The 23,058-nt window shown below is 40.4% G+C and overlaps 1 protein-coding gene across 1 annotated transcript; it reads right to left on the bottom strand.

Annotated features, from left to right (window-relative positions):
• Positions 1 to 8,220: 8,220 nt before the first annotated feature.
• On the bottom strand, positions 8,221 to 14,515 carry hjv (hemojuvelin BMP co-receptor). Its single transcript, XM_022212043.2, is given in 6 exon segments — positions 8,221 to 9,210; positions 11,117 to 11,145; positions 11,148 to 11,651; positions 12,478 to 12,609; positions 13,902 to 13,949; positions 14,384 to 14,515. Coding segments are annotated over 4 exon segments (1,257 nt in total). The 5' UTR covers positions 12,572 to 12,609; positions 13,902 to 13,949; positions 14,384 to 14,515; the 3' UTR covers positions 8,221 to 8,580.
• Positions 14,516 to 23,058: the final 8,543 nt, after the last annotated feature.

Below are 23,058 nucleotides of genomic sequence, written 5' to 3'. Positions count from 1 at the left end.
ATTCACTGACTAATGAGATCCAGAGGAAACCGTATGAGTGACGTCACACTTACAGTCAGTCATGTTGTGGATCATGTTTCTCACAGTGATTCAAATCAACTGTATCTCTGCAGCACAAGCTGTGAACAGCAGCTTTTTATTTTGTGGCTACAGAAGAAGAAAAGTCTCACGTGGCAGGATCACTATTTCATAATGTTCAGTGGTTCTTTGCATTTCATGAGAAATGTGAGCTCCATAACTTACTCATGAGGTTGGTGGGTGTTGAAACATGTAGCAACAGAGCTCGCTGTCTGCAGTTTTTCCTGCCTCACATTCACATATACAGCGCCTTGTGAAAGTATTCGGCCCCCGTGAACTTCTCAACCTTTCGCCACATTTCAGGCTTCAAACATAAAGATATAAAATTGTAATTTTTTTGTCAAGAATCAACAACAAGTGGGACACAATCGTGAAGTGGAACAAAATTTATTGGATATTTTAAACTTTAACAAATAAAAACCTGAAAAGTGGGGTGTGCAATATTATTCGGCCCCCTTGCATTAATACTTTGTAGCGCCACCTTTTGCTGCAATTACAGCTGCAAGTCGCTTGGGGTATGTCTATCAGTTTTGCACATCGAGAGACTGAAATTCTTGCCCATTCTTCCGTGCAAAACAGCTCGAGCTCAGTGAGGTTGGATGGAGAGCGTTTGTGAACAGCAGTCTTCAGCTCTGCCCACAGATTCTCGATTGGATTCAGGTCTGGACTTTGACTTGGCCATTCTAACACCTGGATACATTTATTTGTGAACCATTCCATTGTAGATTTAGCTTTATGTTTTGGATCATTGTCCTGTTGGAAGATAAATCTCTGTCCCAGTCTCAGGTCTTTTGCAGACTCCAACAGGTTTTCTTCCAGAATGCTCCTGTATTTGGCTCCATTCATCTTCCCATCAGTTTTAACCATCTTCCCTGTCCCTGCTGAAGAAAAGCAGGCCCAAACCATGAGGCTGCCACCACCATGTTTGACAGTGGGGATGGTGTGTTCAGGGTGATGAGCTGTGTTGCTTTTAAGCCAAACATATCGTTTTGCATTGTGGCCAAAAAGTTGGATTTTGGTTTCATCTGACCAGAGCACCTTCTTCCACATGTTTGGTGTGTCTCCCAGGTGGCTTGTGGCAAACTTCAAACGAGACTTTTTATGGATATCTTTGAGAAATGGCTTTCTTCTTGCCACTCTTCCATAAAGGCCAGATTTGTGCAGTGTACGACTGATTGTTGTCCTATGGACAGACTCTCCCACCTCAGCTGTAGATCTCTGCAGTTCATCCAGAGTGATCATGGGCCTCTTGGCTGCATCTCTGATCTGTCTTCTCCTTGTTCGAGGTGAAAGTTTAGAGGGACGGCCGGGTCTTGGTAGATTTGCAGTGGTCTGATACTCCTTCCATTTCAATATGATTGCTTGCACAGTGCTCCTTGAGATGTTTAAAGCTTGGGAAATCTTTTTGTGTCCAAATCCGGCTTTAAACTTCTCCACAACAGTATCTCGGACCTGCCTGGTGTGTTCCTTGGTCTTCATGATGCTCTCTGCACTTTAACCAGAACCCTGAGACTATCACAGAGCAGGTGCATTTATACGGAGACTTGATTACACACAGGTGGATTCTATTTATCATCATCAGTCATTTAGGACAACATTGGATCATTCAGAGATCCTCACTGAACTTCTGGAGTGAGTTTGCTGCACTGAAAGTAAAGGGGCCGAATAATATTGCACACCCCACTTTTCAGTTTTTTATTTGTTAAAAAAGTATAAAATATCCAATAAATTTCTTTCCACTTCACGATTGTGTCCCACTTGTTGTTGATTCTTGACAAAAAATTTAAATTTTATATCTTTGTGTTTGAAGCCTGAAATGTGGCGAAAGGTTGAAAAGTTCAAGGGGGCCAAATACTTTCACAAGGCGCTGTAGGTAAGTCTAAAGGACCATTGCTCCACTGGAAAATATAAAATACAAAATTACTTCAAAGAGACCAAAAATGTTCAAAATGAAATGCAAAACGAGCAAAAAGAAGCATAAAATTACCACAAAGAGACAAAGGTGACCAAAGAAAATGTGAAAAATGACAATAACAGACAAAATTAACACAAAAAGGTGCATTCCAGTAAAAAGATACAAGAGACATGACAATAGAGACATGAGAAACCACAAAAAAAAAAAAAAAAAAGACAGATGATCACCTTATGGTGAAAACTCACTACAAAGACAAGCAAAGCAATATAAAATGACCACAAAAAGATGCAAAATGACCAAAACACTGTGAGAAATGACCACCACGACAGAAGAACTATTAAACAAAAAGATCATAAAATGTAACAAAACAAGAAAAAAGAACAAAAGAGACACAAGGTTGACACAAAATTACCACAAAAACAGGAAAAAATGATCAAAAAGTTGCAAAGCCACATTAAATCATGAAAGAATCAGAAAACGATGCCAGAATGACCACAAAAAAAATGCAAAAATGACCATTAAAACAAGCAAAAGATCACAGAATCATGAAAAAATTACAACAGAAAGATGCAGAATGACCACAAAATGATGTTCAATGAGCACAAAATGACTACAGTAAGGTACAAAGTGACCACAAAAAAAAATGCAAAAGTATCACAAAATGATGCAAAAATGACCATGGAAAGCTGCAAAATGGAGGTAACAAGCTAGAAGAAGAAGATGTGAAATGACCACAGTGCATATAAATAATGGCAACAAGGTGCAAAATGACCACTATCTGTAATGTCAGTCACTCAGCTGTTTCACTGTTGACCAACACAAACAGCAGAAACACGTCAAAGGCGAACTGGGGACATTTTCAGTCCATTTATAGGAAAAATGAAATGATTTGTTTTGTTTTTATGAAAATCTGATTTAATTTCAACAAGATGTTTTTTTTAATTTTCCGTCTTGCAGCATTTCATCTACAGCCATGGCCATAAGTTTGGACACAGCATGACTTACTATGTCTGTTTTGATGTCTATTACAGAACATAACTAATATTTTTTGACAGCACCAGTTTAATTAGTCAACAAATCAACAAGGGATATAATATTATCAATAAATTCCAACAATTGGAACAACTTTGTTCCCAAAACATATTAGAAGAAAATAACAAAAAAATGCAGTACTTTCACAACCGAATTTGGTAAGAAGAACAAAATGACACCAAACTCTTTTGATGTTTTTTTTAAATATGAAACTTAATATAGTTCTCAGGAGTTGTGTACTGTATTGTAAATGACAATTTTGTGGTATTTTCTAAGATTCACAAGCGTCATGGTACTTGTGTCCAAACTTATGGCCATGGCTGTATACTGTTGCTTCATCTTTTCATCATTTTCTCACCGACAGGCTCATGTGTGGCTCCGCCCACTCACCTTTCCGAGCTCTGATGTCACCTCTCACTTCCAATAAACCAGTGTCATGCTGTCATGCTGTCATTCTGATTAATTACACCTCATTTCTTCGCTGTAAGGGGTTTTTGTGCAACAATTCGGCAAGTACAGGAATAGGTGCCTGCAACACCTGAGTGGGCGGAGGTTCATACAAAAACAGAACATTCTACAATTTCAATTTCATTTAGCACACGCTTTTATCCAAAGCAATGTGAATCTGAAACATGTTTAGTTTAAGGTTTCTGAAGCCAAATTCAGACATCAAAAGACTCAGTTAAACTTTCCATCTGAAATGAATGTCAATAGCTTGACTCTAGATCTGTAAAATTGGCTAAATGCATTTATCAGATTTCTAACCCTCGTGTTGTCTTGCGAGTCAGAATTGACCCATTTTACAGTTTGAAAATGTGGGGAAAAAAAGAAACATTTTCACAGTGAAACTCCTTATGTCCACATTTTCAACATTTTTGGGAAATCTTTGAATGCTTTTTAGTTGAAAAAAAGAAATGTTAAAAATGTTTCTTTAAGAACATTCACAAAAAAACAGCGAAAATCCAGCAAATTTTGCTGGATTTTTATGTGAATGTTCTTAAAGAAAATATTAGAAGTTTTACTGATATATATATATATATATACACACACATATATATATATATATATATATATATATATACACATATATATACATATATATATATACTTTAGATATTTTCAGGACTTTTTTAGAAAATTCTTACTCATTTTTTATATTTCTAATATTTACAAGAATTTTCTTGCCAAATTTGGGGGATTTTTATTTTTTTAAATAAGACTTTTAAGGGGATTTTTTAAGGAATTATTAGAATTTTCTTCCTGAAGGTTTTGCAAATTTTCAGAAATTTGGGGAATTTGCTGACAAGGAAACAATATTTTTCGGTGCCCGTAAATGAGGACAACAGGAGGGTTAAAATCTTGGACAAAACTGTGTATTCAATATACTGTTTTCTATTAAAATGGGGTTCATTTTATTTTATGGGCTTAAATTTTAAAAATCTGACTGAAAGTCATTAATTAGGCTAATTTTGTTTGTGTAAGTTTGTTTTTCCTCTTCTGTTTCCATATTTCTGAATGTCAACTTTTAAACCTGAAAAATAAAATCACAAATGTTTAATGTTTCATCAATGTATAGTACATATTTCTATGCAATTCTTTGTACAGCTTTTCATCATCAGAAGCAGTAGCGGGTTTCTCTCTCTCTCTCTCTCTTTTTTTTTTTACAGTTTATTCAAAGGTGCTCTGGTTCATTTGTTTCCAACTAGAGCTTGAGCAGCAGTGTTTCATGAGGAGTCGATAAAAGTCTAAGAGCAGCTTTGTTTCATCCAAACCAGGACACCATGATCTGCTTCAGTTCACCAAAGGAGTCACCTTCATCACTTTTAATCCTCTGAACCCCAAAACCCGCTGGTGGTTTAAAAAGGCACGTTTTCTTTACAAAACTGAAAAAAATGTAACACTTTATCAGAGCCAAAAAGTGTTCTGTTCAGTTCTTGAAATACTCAACTGTTTTGTGTTGTTTCATTGGAAAATGTTACCTTTTGCTTTACTCTGGTGTTGTAAGAAAAAAAAATGGCACTACTGGTTGCAACTGAGAAGCCATGTCTGACTCAGCTGTGACCAACAACTACATGAAAAAAATTAGGAGTTTTTGGCTGGACTACAGGCAGTGTTTACACAGAAAATGTAAAGTAGTCAAATATCTACTGCATTCAGAGTTTCATGTTTTGAGCACTGGTAAACCTGCGGACAGTTTTGTTGGACTTATCATTACTTGGATGATTTATGTCATGTTCATGTTTCTAAGTTTTCTCTCCTCATGGCTGGGCTGGTTCCATAGATGCAGGACTTTACATTGCAGCGAAACATGAGACCACAGTGAAGACAAACATGACAGGAGCAAAAAGGTTCTGCCTGACTAAAGCTGTAAATCACAGAGCTTATAAATATCTTTCAAACACTCTGTCACTGGCACTGATGTTTCTGAATTTCTTCCAAAGATTCCACCAAATCTGAGCAGAAATGAAGACGCTGCATTAGCTTCAGTTTCTTCATTTTAACCATCTAAAGACCAAAGTGCGCCGTGCTCAGACGCCTTCTTAAAATGGTGGCAGGTCCTATTTAATATCAGATATGGCTCAGTTTCAGTCGAGGGGAGTAGACTGAACTAACGGGTCCGATGGTATGTGTCCACAAGATCAGTCATTTTCACGTTTCACATTCATTGACATTTGACGGTTCTGGTAGCACCGAGAGACAGAGAAAGTTAAGGTCTAAGCTACTTAATGCCTACAGCCATGGCGATAAGTTTGGACACAAGTACCATGACGCTTGTGAATCTTAGAAAATACCACAAAATTGTCACAATATAAATACCAGTCATAGCCATCAACCAAACTGAAATATATTTCATTTTGGTTGATGGCTATGACTGGTATTTATATTGTACAGCCATGGCCATAAGTTTGGACACAGCATGACTTCCTACGTCTGTTTTGATGTCTATTACAGAACATAACTAATATTTTTTGACAGCACCAGTTTAATTAGTCAACAAATCAACAAGGGATATAATATTATCAATAAATTCCAACAATTGGAACAACTTTGTTCCCAAAACATAATATTAGAAGAAAATAACAAAAAAAATGCAGTACTTTCACAACCGAATTTGGTAAGAAGAACAAAATGACACCAAACTCTTTTGATGTTTTTTTTAAATATGAAACTTAATATAGTTCTCAGGAGTTGTGTACTGTATTGTAAGTGACAATTTTGTGGTATTTTCTAAGATTCACAAGCGTCATGGTACTTGTGTCCAAACTTATGGCCATGGCTGTATAGCATTTAGTGCAACTACACATGTGGACAAAATTGTTGGTACCCCTCACTTAAAGAAGGAAAAACCCACAATTCTCACTGAAATCACTTGAAACTCACAAAAGTAACAATAAATAAAAATTTATTGAAAATTAAATAATCAAAATCAGCCATCACTTTTGAATTGTTGATTAACATAATTATTTAAAAAAACAAACTAATGAAATAGGGCTGGACAAAAATGATGGTACCCATAACTTAATATTTTGTTGCACAACCTTTTGAGGCAATCACTGCAATTAAACGATTTCTGTATTTGTCAATGAGCGTTCTGCAGCTGTCAACAGGTATTTTGGCCCACTCCTCATGAGCAAACAGCTCCAGTTGTCTCAGGTTTGATGGGTGTCTTCTCCAAATGGCATGTTTCAGCTCCTTCCACATATGTTCAATGGGATTCAGATCTGGGCTCATAGAAGGCCACTTTAGAATAGTCCAACGCTTTTCTCTCAGCCATTCTTGGGTGTTTTTGGCTGTGTGTTTTGGATCGTTGTCCTGTTGGAAGACCCATGACCTGCGACTGAGACCAAGCTTTCTGACACGAGGCAGCACATTTCTCTCCAGAATGCCTTGATAGTCTTCAGATTTCATCGTACCTTGCACACTTTCAAGACACCCTGTGCCAGATGCAGCAAAGCAGCCCCAAAACATTACTGAGCCTCCTCCATGTTTCACCGTAGGGACAGTGTTCTTTTCTCCGTATGCTTGGTTTTTGAGTCTATGAACATAGAGTTGATGTGCCTTACCAAAAAGCTCCAGTTTGGTCTCATCTGTCCAAAGGACATTCTCCCAGAAGCTTTGTGGCTTGTCAACATGCATTTTTGCAAATTCCAGTCTGGCTTTTTTATGAGTTTTTTTCAGCAGTGGTGTCCTCCTTGGTCGTCTCCCATGAAGTCCACTTTGGCTCAAACAACGACGAATGGTGCGATCTGACACTGATGTACCTTGGCCTTGGAGTTCACCTTTAATTTCTTTGGAGGTTGCTCTGGGCTCTTTGGATACAATTCCAACGATCCGTCTCTTCAATTTGTCATCAATTTTCCTCTTGCGGCCACGTCCAGGGAGGTTGGCTACTGTCCCGTGGGTCTTGAACTTCTGAATAATATGAGCCACTGTTGTCACAGGAACTTCAAGCTGTTTAGAGATGGTCTTATAGCCTTTACCTTTAAGATGTTTGTCTATAATTTTTTTTCGGATGTCCTGGGACAATTCTCTCCTTCGCTTTCTGTTGTCCATGTTCAGTGTGGTACACACCTTTTCACCAAACAGCAGGGTGACTACTTGTCTCCCTTTAAATAGGCAGACTGACTGATTATGAGTTTGGAAACACCTGTGATGTCAATTAAATGACACACCTGAGTTAATCATGTCACTCTGGTCAAATAGTTTTCAATCTTTTATAGAGGTACCATCATTTTTGTCCAGGCCTGTTTCATTAGTTTGTTTTTTTTAAATAATTATGTTAATCAACAATTCAAAAGTGATGGCTGTTTTTGATTATTTAATTTTCAATAAATTTTTATTTATTGTTACTTTTGTGAGTTTCAAGTGATTTCAGTGAGAATTGTGGGTTTTTCCTTCTTTAACTGAGGGGTACCAACAATTTTGTCCACGTGTGTACCTCTGGAAACTCCTGGCCAACTTTTGAACCATTCATTCCCTATCTAAGATGAAGACAGCTTCTGCATCAGCACAGAATATTTCTCTTCCTTCATATTTTAAGAAACTCGTTCCAGAAGGTATGTCCTACTCTGGTTGGTGGTCATTAGGCGTCATAGAAGTCTTTGTCATGGTGCCCTTGGATGCTTGGATGCAGAAAGTACTTGTTTCTTAACACAATGCAAAGCTATTCCAGTTGTTGAAAATATCCATTGGACTGATTTAAATGTCTTTATTGTCCTTTAACGGGAATCAACAGCAGCAGATGCTAAATATTCAATGACTCAAGTCAGACTGGAACGTCCCTAATTTTAACAATATCTCAGACAAAGCTTCCAGATGTGTTGGTCCAGTATGAAATCCAGGAGCAGTCAGCCCACAACTGAAGTGCTCGTCCAATCAGGTGCAGCCAGTGAAAAGGGGCAGGGCCTAAACTGGTTTCCTGTTGGAGAGCACCTGTTAATCATCTGCCTTGTTGCTTTCCCATTGAGCACCCTGTGCTGGGGGGCGGGCCAATCCCTTGCACCCATATCATAGACTATGATCTTTATATATTCCCGTGGAGACATACTTCAAGGTCAGTTTATGCAGCTCAGAGTTCCCAGCATGCCGAGCAGCAGCAGCAGCAGTGTGACATTTGGTCGGGCTTGGCCTGCAGAGGCGACCGGCAACAGGTGAACTCCCTCCCTGTCAGAGATCATGTTGCGGGCGTCTTGTAATGCGCTGATGGCGGCTGTGCTGGAGTTCAGGTCTCCGCTGGTGATCAGGTCAAACACGCAGGCCTGGTAGTAGACGTCTCGGGCAGGAAGCAGTGCAGCGCAGTGGGCCTCTGCACCAATGGCGGCGGATGTCAAGGAGTCCGGCGGTGGCGGCCGCAGTGTGTTGAGTCTCTGTGAGATGGGGCAACCCCACATGCACAGCTGCAGGTCCTGTTCGGGGCCAAAGGCCTCCACGACGCCACGTGGCGAGCGAACCGAAAGGCCGAGTGAGCGGCCGCTCTGACGCACCACCAGCAGGGTACCGATGTGAGCCGCTCGGATCTCGGCGTGCCGACCAGGGCTCTGAGTTCTGACTGTTAGGCTGCGATGACCCCGCCGCTCACCGCTCCACACTGAGCCGTCGGCAAACGCTGCAGGGACGTTATCCAGCTCTGCCTGGTACAGCTGCTGATCAATACACTGACGCCAGTTCTTAAAGATGATGGTGATCTGACAGGGGACCCAAGAAAACAAGAAACACAAGTTATATAGCACTAACACACGTGAAATGCAAACAAAATAAAAACTACAGTTTTTCTGGGAATATGGTTTCTTGTGTGTCTGTGACACAACCTATGTGTTTTAGAAATGATCAGGAGCTTAGTGTATGACTTAGTCTCACAGAGTCGGGCCGTTTTGCACCTCATTATCATTCTGATGTAGAGGAAAAAGAAATGCTCATAGGGAATCCAACGGCAGATTGTGTTTTGATTCAGATTGCTGGGCTTTCTGTTCTCTATAATTCATAAGGTTTCCTGTTGGAGAGCTGAGAGATGACATATGTTGTGAATCTGCGCTATATAAAACTGAATTAAATTGAATTTAATAGTTAGCTAGCACATGTTATTTCCTTGTCACAGTCTGAGTCAACAATTAATATGGATTCTGGATGCAAGCCCTTTTTTGTGTCAGATCTCAAAAATAACACACTCAGGACCTTAAAGACAAAAGTCTCTTTATTTCCACTTTCACTGAATTAGATAGTTTAACCAACATCAGTCCTAATCATAACCATCAAAGAAAATGGGAAAATTATTTTTTAAACAACTTACAACAGATCGTTTTAAGTTTAGGTGAAACCAAAGGTAGCAGCAGCACCAATCAGTCAAAAGAAAAACATAGAATATCTCTAAATGGGCTTATTTTTTACAGCCCCAGCAGATACAGTCCGCTTTCATTTATTTCGTTCTTGTAAGTGACTGACAGGTGTCATGTCCCGCCCCCGTGATTTACTGATCATTTGGGCTAACTTCAGGCAGCCCACAGGCCACTGACTTTTGACCAATAGCAGCGAGTTAACACAGCGGTGCTGCTATTTGTGCCAGAGTTGGGAAGGAGGGAGAAAAAGTTAAGCTATGACGGGTGTTAGCATGAACGAGGTGGATTATTTTCTTTCTTGTCCATTTTCCTCAATGTCTTTGGAGGAAAAGCTGGAAGTTAAGAGACTGGGATCACATCGGCCAAACGATGTTCAACTAACTCAACGGGACAAACGACAAAATCGTAAGTTTTGTGTTTCTTGGTTTGACAGAAAGGACTGGCTAACGGCAAGTGTAACTAAGAATTCACTTTTCTGTTTCCCATGCTTACTTTTTGGAGAAGATATCGTACGGACTCAACAAGGAATTGTGGATTTGAAACATTTGTCGGACATAATTAGAAAACATGAATGCAGCACAAGTCACATCTGAAACAACGTCAAGCTGTCCATGTTAGGAAAAGTTAACATCGCCTGTCAGCTGGATGAGGGCCACTGCATCGCTGTACAGAGGTACAACGAGCTGGTGAAAAAAAATAAACATTCACTATCAAGGATTGTGGACTGTATTAAATTTTGTGGAGCACACGAGCTAGCTTTACGGGGGTCTGACGAATCCCCCATTTCAACCCAACGTGGCGTATTTCAGGACCTGGTTGACCAATTTTCTTTTTTAGACAGCCAGTTAGCAGATCACTTGTCAAACACACAAGTTGCAAAGTACACTTCCAAGACTAGCCAAAACGAGTCTCTTGATTGTATGTTAGCTGTTTATGAACAAAAAGTGACTGATGAAATATCACAGACGGCATTTGTGGCTGTGCAAGCTGATGAGACAACCGATGTGGCATGTGTATCTGTATGTGTGTGAGAGAGAAAGAGTGTTGCTGTAGAGCACTAAAGTATAGTCTACCTGCAATTGATGTAACTGTGTGTATCATAGGTGATGTTGATTTTGCAGCTGTGTTAACTATTTAATCGGTACTATACATTTGTTAGCCCACTAAACAAATTTCACCACCAGCCACCACTGCATATAACCAAACGAAAACACAGCTGATGTCCTTGACTGTTGCATTCACATAACCTCTGACTCACCTTGGTGAGGACTGTCGCGTGCGTCCCCCCCTCACAGGTGAGCTGGTGGCTTGTACGTACAGGTATTCGTTGTCGATGAGAGGCCACGCCCCCTGCACAGCGCATGTCTGGAATTCGTTGGTGAAAGTTCTAATGTGTGGATCTCCAAACACGCCACAGTGCATGTACTCCGGCGTCCGTCCTTCTCTGCCGAAGAAGCTCCTGTCGTAGAGGCAGGTGTCCCCTGACAGCGTCCCCTGAGGTGGGGGCCGTGGCTGGGCCGTGGGTCCCGCTCGCGGGCACCGGTGTTGGATCAGCAGGTCCTCGATACCCTGAACCGCAGAGTGGTATGCGAGGTCACCGCGACATGCCCGGGCCATCCTCTTGGTGCACATATCGTAGGAGCGCAGTGCGCTGCAGTAGCCAGCGTTTACCGCCTCCCTGCTGAGAGCTGCTCCCCCTGCTGGTGCTGCACCGCTGCTGCTGCTGCTGCCCAGGTCCAGTGTTGCAGCCACAAAGTCAGAGTTACACTTCAGGATATGACAAGAGGCTCTGACTGGACGCACGGGAAGAGTTTGGTTAGAACATTTGAAAACCTGTAGGTGGATATTAGTTGTGTAGTGGCTGTGTGTCAAATCACATACCTACATACTATGTTTCACTCCAAGTTTGTACGACAATTTTATACTGTTTCATGGAGTATGCATACAGCTGGGGCATAGTACTTCGTCTTAAAGTTATGTCTGCCTTATTAATTTTTTGTAGTCTGTTGTGAAAAAAGCTGTCATCTATGTGTTTGTTTCTCTGTAGTTCAAACCTGTTTGTGACACGGTGACACTCTCATGAGACACTGTGATGAGATTAATTTGTACACAGGATTGAGGATCAGAATGAGCACAACAGCATGCAGGGTTGCAAACTGGATACAGCAGAACATCCTGCTATTTTTGACATACTGGATTGACATATTATTTTTCTGGTGTACTATATAGTATAAAAGTGGGGTTACTGACACCCACCGAGTTTGCAGAAGTAGTACTGATGGTATTTAGTGATGTTGCATCATGGGAAAAGTATGATCTATGTGTTTGGAGCCACTGCTGTAGTAATGTACAGTTCAACTTCAGGATGAATCATAAGAAAGCAACTTCTTTAGGAGGAAATATTTCATTGATCCACAATCCCACACACACTCTTTAAGGCTGGCGACAGACAGGCAGGCATTTGCTGCGTCATGCTTAGTTGTTAGGTTAAAATCCACATGAATGTTGTCTCAGCTGCCTTTCAAATATACTCACAGTGTGTTTGCGTAGTTCAGTGGCCAAAGTTGTTAACATGTGAGTGTGTGTTTTGTGTGTGTGTGTGTAGGTATGTGCTTGTACCTTCAGGTAAAGTCAGCTGGACCAGCAACAGAGTCAGGCGTATGCAGTGTTGCCATGGTAACACAGGATGGTGTGTGGTAGCCCGAAGCTCCATCAGCAGGCTGACAGCTGGACCGATCCGCGCTGATCGCTCTGAAAGACCACACAGGTACGTCACACCTGAGTGTTACCTTTGTCTTAACTTTACATTACCTTTATGGTACCTGTAATTTATGCTGCATTGACTGTACGTTATCTGTGCGTTGCCTGTCTGTTACCTCAGTGTTACTCGTCTGTTACTGTATTGTTTAATGACCAGTCGAGAATATCATCACTTCAAGAGGTTTAATGTAATATATCATTCCGTGAATACAGACATGTGATTCTCTGCCGCACTCATCCAACTTGCTGTCTCGAAACCAGCAATACTTTGGTCTTATATCACCATACACTGTGCAGCATTAACTAGTCACTTATACTTATTACATTCCAGTTACCTCAGTGCTACCTGTCTGTTACCTCAATGTTACCTCAGTGTTACTTCAATGTTACCTGTCCTTCAGGTGTAAATCAGCTTGTTTCTTGCTCTTGTCTGCTTGTTGAGGATTTCTGATCATGATGATGCTCCTTGTAAGAGCTTCCAGTTACCTCTCTGAGTCTCAGTATGAATCACTAACGGATTGATTGATTGATTATGATGTATTACAGTCCATTAGTGATGTCTATGACTGTGATCATCATTCTCTTTAAAACCCATCACTCTTTGTTCTTTGAACTGTCATTCATATTGAGACTGAGACTGACAGTGATTAAACAGCAGCAGTGAGTCAAACACAGAGATTTCAATTTGACTTCCAGCCACAAAACCTTCCCTTTAAACACCTGCTTCCATCTAAAATCGCTACACACTGTATCAATAAACAGCATTCACCCCCCTCGGAAATGTTCCCCTTTACCTGCTTTTCAACATTTAATTGTGGTCAATATAACAATATAATGTTTTTATTTTGTTTTTTATAAGAAAATCCAAAAAAGACTCTTTCATTTCAAAGTGAAAACAGATTTCTACAAAATAATGTCCATTAATTTAAAATATAAAATGTGAAGTAAGTTATTGTTTATCAGTATTCACCTCCTTTAAGTCAGTATTTAACAGATGCACAACTTAGACACTGCAATTTTCCACCGTTCTTGTTTGTAAAACTGCTCATGCTCTTTGACATGAAAGAGTCTTTTTTTTTGGTGTGTAAATTCTTGTCAAAAAAGCCAAATTATATTGACTGTAGTTAAATGTTGAAAAGCAACAAAAAGGATAGTCTTTCAATGGAGCTGAATACTTTTACAGGCACGGCAAGAAAGCAGCTGTGCAGTGCATTACGGCGATGCAGCGTTGCACTGATTTGGGCATGTGTGATGTTTGTCAGAGCGCCACCAACAGAACAAACCTGTCTGATGTTAGCTGAGACCTTCTTCTTCTGGAGCCATCAGATAACCTGCAACACAAAGAAATCATCACCTGAGTGACTCTTTCACAGTTTGATTCATTTTCCTCCTGATTCCATGTTTGCTACATCATTAATCAGTCCTGAACCCTCTGTATTCTGTTTCTGTTTGTATGATAATATTTACAATGCTTGATGATATAATATTAGAGTTTTGTCTTTTAGTATATTCTTTTGGTATTTCAGCCATAGGTGAAGCTTTTGTGTGATGTTTTGAATTTGAATAAACTTTTTACTTAAATGTGAGGATTTATTGCTTTTATCTGTTTACACTGAGCATTTTTCTGGCTCTAAATTAGCAGTTTGAAGACTTGTAGAATTTAATAACAAGTAACTAGCGTCTCTTGTAACCTTTAGGACCTGAATAATTTCAGCTATTACTCATTTAGATTTGTAATGATCGTCAGCTTTAATCAGAGGCCTACCTGCAGAGTCAGTGTTGTTCCTCAGTGATGAACCCATGAATGAAATGACTAAACATTATGAGCATGTTTCTGTGGTCGACTCCATTCAGCACTGACTGAATAATAAGGACCAGACAGAGTGTTTTGGTCAGTCAGTGTTGTAACATGGACTCTCTTCTGTTTGCTTGTGTTAGTTTTTTTTTCTGTAGAACAAACAGAAGTAGGCAAGAGGCAGAGTTTACTGTGGTGCTCTTCGGTCATTGGTTCCACCATCAAAAAGACTGAGGCATGAACCAGATGACTGACAGCGAGGACGTCATCAAAACTGAAACTTTCAAATACTGTCTTATTATGTGGCACAATGCTGAATTATCATGTAGGGCCCCAGATCCTGAAGGGCCTCAGAGGCTACAGGTTGTTGCCAGTGATTTACGTTATGCTAAAATCCACCAATAAAGCAGCAATAAAAATATTTAATGAGCCCTCAATAGGTAAAGCTTATTGCACACAATTTTATATTTAGATCATTTATGTGTGATTTTTAGAAAGGATTATTTTTTAGTAGAAATCCCTAAAAATTCATTGCTTCACTAGTTGATATTAAAAATCAGCAGTTACCTTTTAATTTCCAAAATGTTCTGTAATTATTTGCATGAAATAATTCTTAAATATTTATTATTATGATGGCTTTTATTATAATTTTCAGTTGCTGTCAGTGACAACTGGTGAAAACTCATTAGTTCTTTTACCTTTCTGTCTAGAGTTTTCCCCAGTTCCAGTCTTTAATCTATGTTGACCCTCAGTCATACATACAGGAGCCCTCGACGTAGAGAAGCAGCAGTCAGAAGTGCTGAAACAGGACTTCATGGATCTGCTGAACAGAGTCAGAGGTCTGAAACCTGTTGTTTATGTGAGCGGTCCACTACCTACAGTCCGGAGAGGAGATGAGAAATTTAGCAGGCTGATGCTGCTAAACAGATGGCTCAAAGCTACATGTGCTGCTCAATCAATAAACTTTATTGACAATTTCAACATCTTTTGGGAACGCAGACACCTCTTTAAGGCAAATGGAATTTTCCTTAACAGATCAGGACTGCTGCTACTGTGCTCAAACATTTTCTACTCCGTGCGTCAGACACCAGCCACAGTCAGAGATAAAAGCCAAGGACATCCAAAACAACAGATTGCACAGCAGGCTGGAGAAGAACTGTTGCTGCTGGAGATAAGGACTGACCAAGGACAACAAGGAACCCAGGAAGAGGCCCTAACTACATCACCACCTCCTGCCCCTCATCCAACAGATCAAAGACAACAAGAAACCCAGGAAGAGGCCTCAACTGCATCACCACTTCCTGCCCTTCATCCAACAGATCAAGGACAACAAGGGACCCAGAGAGAGGCGTCAACTACATCATCGCCTCCTTCCCCTCATCCAACAGATCAAGGACAACAAGGGACTCAGAGAGAGGCCTCAACTACATCATCGCCTCCTGCCCCTCATCCAACAGATCAAGGGCAACAAGGGACCCAGAGAGAGGCCTCAACTGCATCACCACTTCCTGCCCTTCATCCAACAGATCAAGGGCAACAAGGGACCCAGAGAGAGGCGTCAACTACATCATCGCCTCCTTCCCCTCATCCAACAGATCAAGGACAACAAGGGACTCAGAGAGAGGCCTCAACTACATCATCGCCTCCTGCCCCTCATCCAACAGATCAAGGGCAACAAGGGACCCAGAGAGAGGCCTCAACTGCATCACCACTTCCTGCCCTTCATCCAACAGATCAAGGGCAACAAGGGACCCAGAGAGAGGCGTCAACTACATCATCGCCTCCTTCCCCTCATCCAACAGATCAAGGACAACAAGGGACTCAGAGAGAGGCCTCAACTACATCATCGCCTCCTGCCACTCATCCAACAGACCACTGTCCATCTTCACCCCCACAGCAAGAGGAAACCTCCCCTAACCCCTTACCCTCCCCAGCCAGTCTCTCTCCTTCCCCTACTCATCTGGATTTCACAGATGACATGAAAAGGCGTGTTAATGCTGGAACAAAACTGACACCACGCCGAAATCCCATATGCTTGCCAACTAGTCTTGTCTTTGAAAATTCAGTTGTTTCTGATGTCTGACATGTGCCAGGTCCAGGCTTCAAAGCTGATATTAATGTCATCAACCAGGAAAAGCCGGGGCCTTATGGAAATCAGGTAACCAGTATTTCTGTCCTAGTAGGCAACAGAAAAAGAAAGGTGGCTTTGTCAAGGCACAGAAAGAAAAAGCTCTTAAATATATTACATATTATTTGTGAACCACAAACATCTTCCGCTCACATGGCAGGCAAAACTCCTCAAACATTAAAGATGGCTCTATTAAACATTAGATCTTTAGCTGGGAAGACATTTTTAATTAATGATTTTATTATTGAGCACAATCTTGATTTTATGTTTTTAACTGAAACTTGGTTAGACCAAAATAACAGTACAGCTGTTCTCATCGAGTCGACCCCTCCCAACTTCAGTTTTACCAGTGAGGCCAGGGTGCACAAGAGAGGGGGCGGTGTTGCAATTTTATTCAAAGAATCTTTTCAATATCAGCAGTTATCCTTTGAACATTTCTCCTTGTTTGAGTACATAGCCCTTCAACTGAAGTCCTCATCTCGAGTTGTGCTACTTAATGCTTACAGGCCTCCTAAATACTGTGCAAACTTTTTTGATGATTTTAGTGAACTGATGTCTATGATCTGCATTGATTTTGACTGTGTAATTATTGCTGGCGATTTTAACATCCATATTGACAATCCTCAGGGCAGAGGGACTATAGATCTATGTAACACTCTTGACAACTTTGGGCTGGTTCAGCATGTAACAGAGGCCACACGTGACAAAGGGCATACGTTAGACCTACTTATCTCCAAGGGTCTGAGTATTTCCAATGTTACAGTGTCTGACGTTGGTCTTTCTGATCATTCCTGTGTTTTCTTTGAGAGCACTGTCTCGGCGCAGTCAGCAACTTTCACGGAGGTAACCAAAAAACGGTGTATTACTGAAAACACCTCTGAAATATTTAACCAGACTTTTTCTTCTACACCAGCTCCGTCTGGGGCTTCAGTCGATGAGCTGATAGGTAGTTTTAATGCTAAAATTGTAAACATTATGGATGCCATTGCTCCAACTAAGGTGAAAGTTATCTCTGGTAAGAAAAAAATCTCCATGGAGAAATGCCACACTGGTCAGAAATGGCAAAAGAGAGTGTAGGAAAGCTGAATGTAGATGGCGAAAATCAAAACTCCAGGTTCATTATGACATTTACAAAGAGAAACTGTGGACTTACAATTTACAACTTAAAAATGCAAGACAATCTTATTTCGCAGATATAATCACCAAAAACAGTCACAGTACACGAGCCTTATTTGCTACTGTGGACAGACTAACAAACTCTCGTGTGTCAGTAGCCCCTGAGCTGCATTCTACCAGGGCCTGCAATGACTTTGCATCATTCTTTATAGAGAAAATCCAAAACATTAGACAAGCAGTTAATGCCCCCACAGTAGGTTCAGGATATGTCCTGTGTCAGCGTAAAACCATTTTAAACACCATGACGCAATTTAATCCTATTAATCACAAAAACCTGGAGGACATTATACATCAGCTAAACTCCTCCTCCTGCTGTCAGGATATTCTGCCCACAAGGTTTCTCAAAAAAGTCTCCCAAGTACTGCTGGCGGATCTTTTATGGATTGTGAACTTGTCTCTTACGTCAGCTGTTTTTCCTCAGGCTTTAAAAACTGCCGTGATTATGCCACTTTTAAAAAAGAGCAACCTCGACAAGTTACAAATGAATAGCTACAGACCAATCTCTAATCTCCCATTTTTAAGTAAGATCATTGAAAAAGCAGTTTTTCAACAGCTAAATCAATCAAACTTTATTTATAGAGCACTTTTCATACATTAAAATGCAGCACAAAGTGCTGTACATGTTAAAAACAGTCCCCTCCCCCCGCCCCATCTCCAACCCCAACACATACACCCACACACACCAAATACCACCCCCCCACACACACACACAGATGAAGTAATCTTAAAAGTGCGTGGCTGAGTACAGAGGAGCCAGGTCAGTAAACGCTAGGGGGCCGACTGCACGGGGCGCCGCCTACAGCACAGGGCCAGATGCCTCCGCCTGGGCATGCCCCGCCACAGCTAAACAACTACCTAATAAAAAATAACAGCTTCAGTGTTTTTCAGTCAGGTTTCCGACAGCACCACAGCACTGAGACGGCTCTCATTAAGGTAATTAATGACATCCACTTAAACACAGACAGCGGCAGGATGTCGGTCCTAGTCCTGCTGGATCTGAGTGCTGCGTTTGACACAGTCGACCACAATATAATACTTAACTGACTGGAGAACTGGGTGGGACTATCCAGCACAGTACTAAACTGGTTCAAATCTTACCTAAAGAATAGGAATTACTTTGTGTCTATAGGTAACTTCACGTCTGAGCAGACAGTAATTACATGTGGAGTTCCCCAAGGTTCCATTCTGGGGCCTCTTCTGTTTAACATCTATATGCTCCCACTGGCTCAGATTATTGAAAACAATAATGTAAGTTACCATAGCTATGCAGATGACACGCAGATCTACATTACAATGTCCCCAGGAGACCATGGCCCTATACAGGTGCTGGGAAAGTGTATTGAACAGATAAATGAGTGGCTGTGTCAAAACTTTCTTCAGTTAAATAAAGACAAAACTGAGGTAATGGTTTTTGGAGCCAAGGAAGGGCGATTAAAGGTGAGCCTAGAGCTTCAGTCTTTACAGTTAAAAACTGCAGACCAGGCCAGAAATCTGGGTATGGTGATGGACTCAGAACTCAGTTTTGGAAAACACATTAAAGCAGTTACAAAGTCGGCTTACTATCACTTAAGAAATATCTCAAGAATTAAAGGGCTGATGTCTCAGCAGGACCTGGAAAAGCTAGTCCATGCATTTATTTTCAGTCGGCTTGATTACTGTAACAGTATCTTTACAGGTCTACCCAAAAAAACACTCAAACAACTGCAGCACGTTCAAAACTCTTCTGCCCGAGTCCTCACTAAGACTAAGAAAATAGATCATATCACTCCAGTTTTAAAGTCCTTACACTGGCTTCCTGTCACTCAGAGGGTAGATTTTAAAGTCCTGCTGCTGGTCTACAAAGCTTTAAATGGTCTAGGACCAAAATACATCAGGGACCTCCTGACTCAGTATGAACCACCCAGACCACTCAGGTCATCTGGATCAGATCTTCTAGTAGTTCCTAGAGTAAAAACCAAACACGGAGAAGCTGCATTCAGCTTCTATGCCCCATATATATGGAACAAACTCCCAGAAAACTGTAGATCAGCTGAAACTCTCAGCACATTTAAATCCATTCTTAAGACGTACCTGTTCTCAGCTGCTTTTGATTAAAGTATTTTAAATTATTTTAAACCTTATTTTATGACAGTTACTTTTAACAGTTATTTTAACTCTTATTTTATGACAGTTATTTTAAACAGCCCTTGTTTTCCGACTCTTGTTTTTGATCTTTTTACTGTTCTGTTTTTCTTTTAATAATTGCCCTTGTTTTCTGACTTCTGTTTTTGATCTCTTTACTGTTCTGACTTTTTTTAAAATGATTTCATAAATGTTTTCTTTTGTTTTTCTTTTAATAATCATCATCCTCTGTTCTTAATGTCTTTGTAAAGCACTTTGAATCACCTCATTGTTGAAATGTGCTATATAAATAAATTTGCCTTGCCTTGCCAAGCTGTTGTCATCTGTTTCCAGGCTTTATGCTAAGCTAGGCTAGCTCCCCACCCCCACCCCCACCCGTTTCTAGTCTTTATGCTATGCCAGGATAGCTGTTTCCCATGTTTCTAGTCAGTAGCTAGGCCAGCTGATTCCCCTCATTTCCAGTCCTTATGTTAAGCTAGACCAGGAGTTTTCCTCTGGTTCCAGTCTTTATGCTAAGCGAGGCTAGCTGTTTACCCCTGTTCTAGTTTTATTACTGTACTGGGCCAGCTGATGTTTCTCGTTATGCAAAGTTTAGAAAACACTTTTCCCTGTCTTCAGTCATTATGCTAAGTAGTCTGGATGTTTTCCCCAGCCATTATGGAAAGTTAGGGTAACTTTAGGGCTGCCAACTTATGACCAGACCTTAGAGTGAGATTTGGTTTGTGTGGGATACTGACAGGGGGTCTGGGGGTCCTCTCCCAGAAAAATTTGAAAATTATTGATCCTATTTCCTGCATTCTGGTGTAATTTAAGAGCATTTTGCCTGTTAAAATCTTATTATACAGATAACGTTAAGGGATAATAAAAAAACACTGAGGTTAAAAAAAATCAGAAAAATAATACAGAGCATGGGCAGGCAGTATTGAAAATGGTTCTTCATGTAAAATGTGGATGAAAGTTCTGTGGCTGGATGTGCACAACACCTTTTAGTATTTTCCATAAATATATGCATAATTGAAATAACTCCAGCAATGACTTTGTAACATTTGTCTTGGAGGATTTTAATGCACACACTCAACAGCTTCAAGTTGACCACATCAGCCAACTAAACAATATAAAGTGCTTAAGCAAAAACAAAACATAACTTAAATTATCCATTCACTGAACAGAATTACAATCAGACACTAAACTCTGTATTAAATGTCAAAACAATCCATGTGACTCTAAAAACTCAGCAGCTTTACAAACTCTAAGACTAAACTCTCCACAAGGATTCAAAATAAGTTGGACTTCTACATGAGAGCTATAATTATTCTTCATCTACTTCCTGAAAAGTTTAGTCAATAAAAAAGACAAAAACTAATATTTTCAGCTGAACTAAAGACAGACTTTGTGATTTTTCTGCTCACATGTTGTTGTAAACTTACTCTTTCATATAAATACCCTCCTAACCTCCTGGAAACCAGCGTTTGTCCTGTTTTTGTGTCGCTCTTTTGTGACCCTGGACAGCCAGGTTGTAATAATTTTTGAGCAACACACCATACTATGACAGTTTTACACTGAAGGTTCTACTATGAAACCAGTTTGACATGTTCAGGCGTTCTTTGTGTGAAAACTCAGATTTCAGGTATAAGAAAGCGGTTTTCAACTTTCTTTGTTAGCTTTCTGCTTCAACTTTAAACTAAATTTACTTCACTAAGCCAGCCCTCTGGACTTCCAGTAAGCTGTGTTCCTATTGGCTGTCCAGGTGGCTGCTTGGTGTTATCAGGAACACCTGAGCAGCTCACCGTCTTCCTGCTTTATGTCTGCAGTCAATCATTTCCTCTGCTTCTCTTCACCACTGAACCGGGTTTAGCTCCGTTGCTTTAGTTTGTTCTTTAGGTGTTGGCTTGCAGCTTCCAGCAGTAAAATCCTCTTTAATGTGTTTTCTTGGTGTGTTTTAGGGCTTTGTACTGGATAGTTGTCTTGTCCACCAGGTCGGAGGCAGAAGAACTTGTCATGAAGAGGTGTTGAAGTCGGCGAGGATGGAGTGACTTTTAACAGCGACTAGAAGGAAGACGACTAGAAGAGCAGGTCTTTAACCAGCATCCCTAAAATCCATGGAGTCGGCTCCAGAGAAATGAAGGGAGGTCAACTTTTGTCAACCTCCATCCAGATGTTCAACTTGATATCTTTACTTTGAGATTTTTAGCACCACAAACCTTTAGTATCACACTTCATTATCATTTATTAGGACTTTAATGGAATCCTAAAATGATTTCCATCCGAACATCTATCTCTCGGAGACAAATAAAGGATCTGTACACAATATTGAACTAGTCCTTCAATATGAATGACAAGCTTCCACCAGGACTGTCACCTGACCTTTGGTCCTGTCTAACAGATGGGATGGGCTTAGTGGGTGTGTGTGTGTGTGTGTGTGTGTGTTTAGTTGACCCATGTCTAAATAAACTATAGAGTGGAGGTTTAGTGTAAGCTTTGGATAAAGTCAGTTTCAGGTAAGACTGGGTGACGGTATGTCTCCAGGAAATAAATGTAAGCCGCTGTAATGTCCTCTGACGTGATGGAAACGTTGCTGTGTGTGTTTTGGCTAAATTTAAACTCCAGTTGCCCCCCAGAGTTACAGTCAGACTTATAAATACCCACATATGTGCAGTTTACATACAAGAGCTCACAGTCAGAGCGGTGTATTCTCAGATACAACTCTTATTTGTGTTTAGGAAGAAGTATTTGTGGTATTTTTAATAATGGAATTAATAATGGACAATGGTAAGAACTGACTTCACGTGCTTGTTTTACTTTTCCTGCAAGCAGCATGCAACACGGTTAGCCCAGCTAAAGACAGGAGGCCTAGCTTGATTGAAAGAGAAAACACTGATTTGGTAATTAGATTTTCATGTATGTTGTTCTCTAATATAACATTTTGAGATGTTATGTTGCACCTAGTCAAAGGTGGCTGTAAACTGATCTGTGGTTCTGCCCTCGGTTGCTCTTCCTGAATGACCTGGATGTGCGTCTCTGTTACTTAAATGTTAATAATAAGAACTAAATTTTAATAGCGAAAATAGAAAGGAGAGAATTAATTGTTACTGAGGATCAAATACATTTTAGAATAACTGAATTCAGCAGCAAAACATTAGATTCAGTTTCAAGTTTATGGTTTCAATGTAATAAATTGAATTCATTACTTTTTTTTTGATGTAGTTGTTTAGATTTAACA

The sequence above is a fragment of the Acanthochromis polyacanthus genome, chromosome 12 (assembly GCF_021347895.1).
Source record: "Acanthochromis polyacanthus isolate Apoly-LR-REF ecotype Palm Island chromosome 12, KAUST_Apoly_ChrSc, whole genome shotgun sequence".
NCBI classification, from domain to species: Eukaryota; Metazoa; Chordata; class Actinopteri; family Pomacentridae; genus Acanthochromis; species Acanthochromis polyacanthus.
Note: the sequence above shows the minus strand (reverse complement) of the source record. Positions and strands in the feature narration are given on the sequence as shown.